The sequence below is a fragment of the Cupressus sempervirens genome, chromosome 9 (genome assembly GCF_028749045.1).
Source record: "Cupressus sempervirens isolate cs-2001-9-10 chromosome 9, ASM2874904v1, whole genome shotgun sequence".
NCBI classification, from domain to species: Eukaryota; Viridiplantae; Streptophyta; class Pinopsida; order Cupressales; family Cupressaceae; genus Cupressus; species Cupressus sempervirens.
Window position 1 is genome coordinate 148,742,621 of NC_143126.1, and position 9,167 is coordinate 148,751,787.

At 36.2% G+C, this 9,167-nt stretch overlaps 1 protein-coding gene across 1 annotated transcript in view; it reads right to left on the bottom strand.

Moving 5' to 3' along the window:
• Positions 1–8,581, bottom strand: part of PHYLLO (2-oxoglutarate decarboxylase/hydro-lyase/magnesium ion-binding protein) — a 327,122-nt gene extending 318,541 nt beyond the window's left edge. The window contains exons 1-2 of the mRNA XM_089799357.1: positions 8,275–8,581; positions 7,977–8,177 (exon numbers count right to left, since the gene is read on the bottom strand). Coding sequence (XP_089655483.1) covers positions 7,977–8,177; positions 8,275–8,481 — 408 coding nt within the window. The 5' untranslated portion in view covers positions 8,482–8,581. The remainder of the gene's footprint in view (positions 1–7,976; positions 8,178–8,274) is intronic.
• Between the last annotated feature and the right edge of the window lie 586 nt (positions 8,582–9,167).

Below are 9,167 nucleotides of genomic sequence, written 5' to 3' on the forward strand. Positions count from 1 at the left end.
TCTGTTCTTCCCTTTGCAGGGATTTCCTCCACCTATTCACCCCTTTCATAGCCATCCAACTGAGGTGAGTCCTAGGCATTTGATCATTTATGGAAACCTTCCATTTGCAGTTCATGGTTGTCACTTAGCCAATACACAGAAGAAAATTAATTACTGGCATTTAGCCATCTTGAGACTCAGGACATAGATTTGTATCATCATATTAAAGGAAAGAATTACAGTTCAAAATATGAGACATACTTCTCTAGATCGATTTGTATCAGTTCACCATACACATTGGTTAAAGAAAATAAAGAAACTCAGCAGTCATGCTCTGTCATTATAAATCAGTTTGCATCGCAAATATGCTTGAGGAAAAACAACGGCATAATTTAAGAAACCAATACTTGCATCATGGTTCTAGTATCTAAATGAGAAGAACAGAAGTATTTACATTTCCTGATTATTGCAAATCAAATACCTAGTAGTCCCAACTGGCAGGCTTCCAAGGTCTGAACCGTGATCTCTGTATAATCGCAATGCTTGGTGTAACATTCTGTGATGAAGCCGAATGGAAAAAGGTGCCGACTAGAAAGAACAACGTCGTATGGAAAGATTTGCAATTCATAAGGAAAGGCAAAGAAAAGATGAATCTCGACTTGGTGAAATAGACATATATAGCTTGAAGCCGCATTCCAAGGTGGCAATTTAAAACAAGACCATCGGGTTCTTGGTTTACCGATTCAATAATACAAGGAGCGCCAAGTGTATTCGACGCCTCACATAGAGAGTTACAAATTTGAAATATTAAAGAGCTCCTTTGGAAAGTTTATTAAAACAGATATCTATAAATATATACATATATGCATATATATGTGTGTGTGTGTGTGTGTATTATTTTCAAAATGATGTCATCACGCTATCATTATGTCCAAGGTCGTGCTTATTAAAATACGTATATCTATATACGTGCGTAATTTGGAGAATTATGATTTATCTTAACCTCATATCCTCTCAATATATATATATATTTGTGTATATATTTAAACATATGTTAATAGAGACAAGCTTGGAGATTTAATATCATGGTGGCATCATATCTTTATACATATATGCGTATAGATATATGTATGTATGTATGTATGACCAACATAGAACAAAGGTAATGGTTTTGAACATGAATTTTGATAAAGATAGCTATATATTTTTATATGTTTGACCAAATAGCTCATGGTATTTGTCCAACGTACACTCTTGTTTGCCTAGTCATTTACCCTTAGACATGGTGATTCAAGATTCATACCTATTTGCCTAGTGATGGTGGTGCCTCTGTACCCAATTCTTTTCTGACAATGCTTCCACCCCTTTGACGTGCTCCCTACAAGGAGATTCTCCACAATTAAATCCTATTACCATAACAAGTTATTAATCATAAACAATCATAACGGCTAAACACCTTTTCAATTCTCATGAATTCATGATTAATTACCATCTTTCCAAAATATCATCATAACAGTTAATTAGCATGCCAACTTCATAAGAGATTATAATGATTAACCACCTTACCATTTCACATGATCTTAACTAATTTCACCTATCATCACTGTCAACAAACTTCACATGATACCTCAGCAGTTATATGAACATTTCAAATGGAGCCAAAAATTGGGATGTAACATTATCAATCAATTTCGCCTTAACTCATCATTCTTCACCTCTAAAATTTTGCTTGGAGTCAATTTTGGCACAAGGTAAAATAGGGGAAATTTTAGTTTGAGATGATTAATGGTGGGAATCCTCTAACCACAGGATTTCCACCAAACATTATTTCCTTGAAATGCCATTACCAAAACTTATCCCATTTTGACCTCTCCTTGACAATTTCTTGCTCCATTTTTCTTCATGATGTTGAGTTCGTGCCTTACACCAAATTTGAGTGCCTTGAAAGGTGGTGGAATTTCAGGCTTTGGAGGATTAATGTGGTGGGAATCCTAAGGAGAGAGGATTTCTTCAGTAGGAATCTTCTAGTTGAAGGATTTCCCCCAAATATAGTTTGCCACTTAGATTGCCAAAACTTGCTATCTTGCACCCTTTTTCAAGTTGTCATGCCTTAGCATGAATTTGGATCAATTTTGAATCGTTGAGAAGGGTGGAAATCCTAAGGAGAGAGGTTTTTGATGGTGGGAACCCTCTAGTCAAAGGATTTCCACCAAGCATGATTACAGTAATTATCCTTAGGAAAATTGACAATTTTCTTTCTCATAATCGTTTAAAAGCACAACTCATCACTAAAAAGGGGCAAATTACAAGTTTGGCTCAAAATCCATCTTCACTTCTTAACCACAAAACCTCTCACCAATTGACTAAAACTTTATTCCTTCCCCCAACTTAGGCAACTAGAATGCCTCAAAATGACACGCAAAACCCCCACACAAAATCCAGGACTTGACAAAACCGAACTGCCATTGCAAGAGCAAAAGGTGAAAAAGGGGGTCTCCATTTGCAATGGAGCAATTGTGTGAAAACTTCACAACAAGTTGGAACAAAGTTTACATGACAAAAATGTTGAGGTGGTGCCTACTCATTTCTAACCAATCAGAGGACTCCAACTAGACAAGTCCAAGTTCAACCAATCAAGTTATTCCAAGTAGACATGTGGAATGCATTCAATGTATTCCCCATAAAAGTTTCTCGTTGGCCTATCCTTAAAAGGATAGGTATTTGAAGAAATGCAAATTTCTCATTTGTTAGCATTCAATGTTTGTAAGTGGTAGTTTCGGAAAACCCTGATGACAATTATTTTAAGTAATCTTGGTTGTTAATCTTAGATCAATCTAAGTTGTCGATTGCACATGAGGCCTCAATATAAGGCTTGCCCATTTAAGGGAGAGTGTTGAGAAATTGTTGTTGAGATACTACCAAAGTAATTTCACATTAATTATTGGCTCGTGATGTATACTTGTCTTACTTTCGAGTGTTGCATGGTTTCCTACTTCCACTTAGAACAGGATTTTATTATGTTGAGTAGTTTCTTATGTTGAGTAGATGAAGAATATTATTATTGATTCACGATGAAACTTGTCTTCATTGAATTCCATCGCAAAGCAATTAACTTCAATTGCTTCATCTTCATTGATTGACATGCTTTATGGTTTTGATGTGCACAAGCAATTTGAAAATCATTTGTGCATCCTTATAAGATAACACCCTCCTTTGTGGAGTTGTTTAAGTTGGCAAAGCACGGACTAGTTTAGTTTCACCTCATCATAAATAGTCTTTAGCACTAGTAAAGTTAAAGATGGAGTTAGCTTAGATATGTAAACCCATATCCGTTTTGCATTCTATTTCAAAATCCTCTTTGAAAGTAATTGAATAGCTCTTGCTTAGGCAAGAGCCTACAACACAACGGTAAATTGTGAGCCTCTTATCTAGGAGGTCTTGGGTTCGAGTCTACTCGGGCTTAATTAATAATACTAATTATTCACAACACAATATACTAATTAAACTTGGTTATGGCCTCTTACCGATCAAAAAAATAAATTGAATAGCACTTGCCAAATTATTAGTCATTTGAAAGTTGATTGAATTCAATGAATAAACAATGTAAGTACCTTCGCGATAACCAATCACATCATTAAACTGAGTTGTGCCTAATACTAAGTCACAAATACGCAGTGTAAAACTTGGGGTCATTTCACTTGATCACAAAATCATCTATATTGTTCAGCATTTGGAGCTTCTTTGTTCAAGAGAGAACTGGATACTTACTATTTTATCCTATACATTGGGCGGTCAAAAAACTCACATCAATAGTTAGTTGTATGTGATGTCTTATACCTAATTTGCTCTAGAACTTGCCCTAGAGTCACAATTGCAAAAAATTAAGGTTACGGTAAAATCTTGCCAAGTAGATATTCCTTTAAATATTGTGATCCTAGATTTGAATCCTACATTCATAACACTAACAACATATATATCCATTCAATCATTAGGATTAGATTACATCATAGGCTATCAATAACATTATGTATGCATATTAAAGATTGGAGGAAGAAAAATGATCGGTCACCCAAAGCCATTTCACACTAAGCTCAAGAGTGGATTTTTGTCAAAGCCCTCCTCTTTGCTTGCTTGGTGGTTTTCTTGTACCTACTTTCCCTATCAATATTTCGTGCTCCCAAAGACATATGCCACCTTGCAGAATTGGGCATTAGGTTGTAAGGGGGTTTCTTAGTCCTATGTAAGTGCCCTCTTGGCCTCCTTGCACAATGTAAGTGCTGTCTTAGCCTCCTTACATGATGCAAGTTCTCTCTTGGTCTCCTTACATGATGCAAGTGCTCTCTTAGCCTCCTCAGATGGCTCCCTTTAGCCTCCTCTTACACCTCAAACCCTTCCTACCAGATGGGCAGCAGACAGTTGGGAGCATATTGTATCATATTATGAAAATTCATCTTTGCATTATCTATTACTCATGAATACATGTATATAGATATATCACAATTACTTGTAAATAGGAAGGATGTCAAAGATGGTCGGTCTAACATAATATCAGCCTACCAATCTGAAGATAGTATTTTGGATGTAAATATTAATCAATCTCTAACAATCAATCTTAGTCATCTTGTGTGCTCTCTATGTTGATTACTTAGATATTCCTTCATGGTTATATGATGATGTAATGGACTATTGAATGTATTTAATTGTTGGGATGATCTGATGCCTTATACTCTGATCTGCCCTTGAATGGGTACCGATTGCTGCTTGTGTACTAATTATTTATCCCTTGATTTACACCACAATGTATCCCTTTCAAAGTTTGGAATGAATCCTCCTTCATACTCTATTGGTGGAAGGGTCACCACCTTTCATAAGGATTGAGTCACCACTTTACATCATTGCTTTAAGAATAATATATTATCCCCCAATTTAATCTCCCTTGGATGTTCTCCTCGCATGAAATTTTCTTTCCCTTATATCCTCCAATATGAGGTAGAGTCACACCTATTCAAAATGGTCACAACCTTTCACAACTAACAGCCTTTGAAAGGGTCACAACCATTCATCCTCTCTACCCTTTGAAAGAGTCACAACCCTTTTTCTTTTCTACCCTTCGAAAGAAGAAGAATCCTTCATAATTGCCACCCTTCGAAGGAATCACAACCCTTCAATGTGTCTTCCCTTCGAGAGAGTCACAACCTTTCATAATTGTCGCCCATTGGAAGAGTCACAACCCTTCATCAATTCTGCTCTTTAAAGAAAGTCACAACCTTTCATTATTACAACCCTTTGACAAAGTTGCAACCCTTCAATTATTGCTGTCCTTTGAAATAGTCACCTCCTTATTTTCTTCCCATTTCTTTCTTCTTACATTAATCCTTCTTTAACTTCTATGCTCTGATCTTTCTTCCTTCCTCCATAATCCCTTTCAAATGAACTCACATCCCTTTTATATCTTATCTTGAAGGATTAACCACTCTTCATTGCATATCTCTTGACCTTTCATTAAACTTAATTTCATTGTACTTATATAATAATATAGTTGATTATTATTATTTCTATTCATGTATTTATTTATTCATCAAATTATTATATTATTAATTTATAAGTAAATCCTATTTCAATAAAGGGGACATTACATTGTTGGGGGTTGTTGTTATTGCTGAACCTATTGTACCGCCACTAAGTGATGGTTGTAACTTTAAGTGGGTTGCAATAGTGCATTCATTAATCTGTATCTTGTTCTGCTCTCTCTTTGAGCAGCACAACTCTTATCTCTTTCCTTTGTTCATACTACCAATAAAAACTTATAAATTAGTGTTATTGACAATTATATTTGCAAATACTGATTTTATGTCTACTTGGTACTGGAATTGTTGTTCAAAACCTGTGTGATTTTGTCATATAGTAATCTTGTGAGTTCAATATTGTTTAACAGTTATTGCAGTAGTTGTTGATTTGGGTTTTTTAGTTTTGCATGCATATCCCTTCTTTGATCCATAATAAAAAAAATTAATGGGTAAAATTATATATTTTATCAATTAATATTCAACAACAGAAGTATAGGTTTAATTGTATATTATCTGCTACAACAGAAGTGGCTGAACCACAAATGTTCAATCAATCAACCCCATCGGTATGCACAAAAATTGAGTGCTCAAAGTCCCCAGAACCTCAAACCAAGAAAATGTGAAAATGCATTTTAACTAGCATTTTACCTGCATTGACATTTTTCCCCTTGTTTTTTTGGGTTTATAAAATCGCAAGAGCTAAACTTGTGAAAAATCGCCTAGCAAAAAAAATAGAGGACTTGTCAACTTGAAGAGTCTTCAAAGAGTTTGCAAACTATGGAGCATTCAATGCTTCAGTACTACATCAACACAATCTCATCATTCTGCCATCTACTCCATTTGTATCAGTCCCCAGAAATCTTCAAACACCGAGCCATGGTTGTTTGAATGGAAACCAGCCTACTTGGAGAGGAAGTCAGCAATGTGATTGCCTTCCCTAAAAATGTGTGTGATTTTGAAATTTTTTAATTTTAATATTTTGCTTCTAATGATGTGAATGAAATCATTCAATTTTCATAAATGCGCTTTCCCATTTGCAATGGCATTGACAACAATTTGAGAATCTCCTTCAAGGTAAAACCAATCAACATTTATCTTCTTTGCCAACTATACTGCTAGGAGGATCACTTTTACTTCTGCATCATTGTTGGTCCCTTCCTCCAGCTTATGTGCTCTGAATGCAATAATGTTACCATCGGCATCTCATGCCACACAACCACCACCAGATGGACCAGAGTTGCCTCTCGATGCCCCGTCAAAATTGACTTTGATCCAGCCTTTATCCAGGTTCTCCCACTTGAACTCATGCCTTACCTTAGAGGACAGATGAACCCATTAATGTCCATAAACGGACAGACTCAATTCATAATAACTTGTGTATATGTGTTTCATCTAATTTCATCTTTGTGTTGTACTCATGCTTTCTCTGTTCTGTTTTTAGATATAAAGAGTGAGCATTTGAGAACTATTAGGTTTTGCCTGTTTGACAAAAATCATTAAACATCTTGCCTTCTGCAAAAAGTGCCGAAAAGCCTTGTGCCATAAACTAAGAGCAGGAAGATAAAGTTTTAATTTAAGTATCACAGAAACCTCAGTAGTTCTAGGTTTATTTTAGTTTTTCTGCATAAGGGAATATTATCATTTCCTTTACTATTAAAAATGGAGTTTCTCCCTAATTTGAAGAAAGATTCATCCTTACACGTTGTTCCATATTGCAGGAAAATCAAAATGCTTATAAACCCAAATCCCAAGCTCAAACCTAAACTGGCAACACAAGTGTAGAACATAAAAAGCTGGTCCATACAACTAGTCCTTCCATAACACCAATTTATATGTTTAGGGATCAAAATAACGGTACTGACTAAAACTTTTGAAAGCAACCAAATGTAGAAATACAAAGGAACCGTGCCAGATTTTGTTGATAGTTCTGAATCAAGAGTATAACAAGTTTAGCGACATGGCTGTTTTCGAATTGAAGATGCCTGGTGCTTTTCAAAACCCATGTCAATTTTGAAGTTATCAAATGCTTATTTTCTCAGGAATAAACAATGGACTTTTAGTTAAACACGGTCACAGAATTACAAGGTTGAGATATGTTTTATTTATTTGAGAATTAAAATACACCAATTATACTCTTTTTTTTAAATCCCGACTACAAGATATTATATGTATGATTTTTACCCTTCATAATGTAACAGGGTGTCAGTAAAACCAAATTATTTCAGAGAATTTTTTTATTACCCCAGATACAAGTAATTCACTTAGTGATCGCCATGTTTATTACCCCTCTCTCTCTCTGTTAATTGTACAGGTGATCGCGCAGGACCTGTGAGGCTGAGAAATCAACTCCAACATACTCGTTCAACATCTTCCATTAATTTTTATCTAAAAGTTGCTTTAACGCAGCAAGTTTATTTTCATTTAACTGACCTGAAACCGCAATATGCCGCTCTCAAAGGTAGGCGGACTGGATTTCAAATCTTTTAAAGCAGACTGCAATGTAGTGACAGCCTCTGCAATCGTAAGAGCAGCAGGCAAAGTATGCGTTCGGCATATCTTTACAGGTGCTTCCGACTCCCCTCCTAGCCCCATAAATACATCATTTTCCTCAATATTTGTGTCTGCCATTCCCTGCAACGGAATAAACCCATTAGACTAAACAACAGTAAATGACGCCAAATGCTTAGAATTCAAGAAGAGAAAATGACACAACCCTCACTTTACATACTGCTCGTTGTGCAGGAATGAAGGTGTGGACGAGATTCGAACCGCTCAGGTGGTTTCCCTCAGTTGACACAAATGTCCCCGGAGCATTCAGGCCTCTGCGTGCTGAAAACGATGCTCGAGGCCAAAAGCTCCGCCTGCGCAACGCTTTGGGTTCGTAACCGGCAGCTTTTGCAAAGTAGAAACGATTGCATTGAACACCACCCAACATTGAAGCTACACTGCGCTTGCAGGACTGTTCTCGCCAGTGTTTTGTGGATTTCAGGAACTTATCTGCTATAACTATCCATGAGGTCAAAGACAATATTGAACAACGGGTGACTCCGTTATTAGCGGGTAGCTGATGGTGATGTTATTCGCCAGTTTCGAGATGGAAAAACAATGATATGATATGATATGTTAGATTTTAATGATGTCTACGAGACTAAAGTAGTCTATGGGACCCATGCAATCACCCTCCCAAGTCAGGAGCCAAACTAGTCAGTTGCAAAGTTTTGGTTAACTTGTCTCTTCTTCTCTGAATTTTGATAATCAAATCCATTGTTCTCTTCACTTGATCTTCGTCAAATAAATAGTTGAAGTCCTTGTTCTACAGAATTTTTGTATAATCAGATCTGATGTCGTTGTAAGCCAAGCATTCCATGACAAAGTGTTGCTCTATCTCCATTGTTCCCATATTGCAGATTAAACATGTTCTGTCTGCCCACTCTTCCTTTGGAACTTGCCATCTACCAGTTTCACATCGCAGCCGATGTGAACTAGTTCTAATTTGTGCCATCAACATTTTTGCTTTCCAGTTAATAGGTGCCCTTATATAGGCCTTTTCATCATGACTAGAAGTGGGATTAAATTCTTTAATGTAATAAGATTTTTTTCGCCCTATGTGTCTTGTCCACA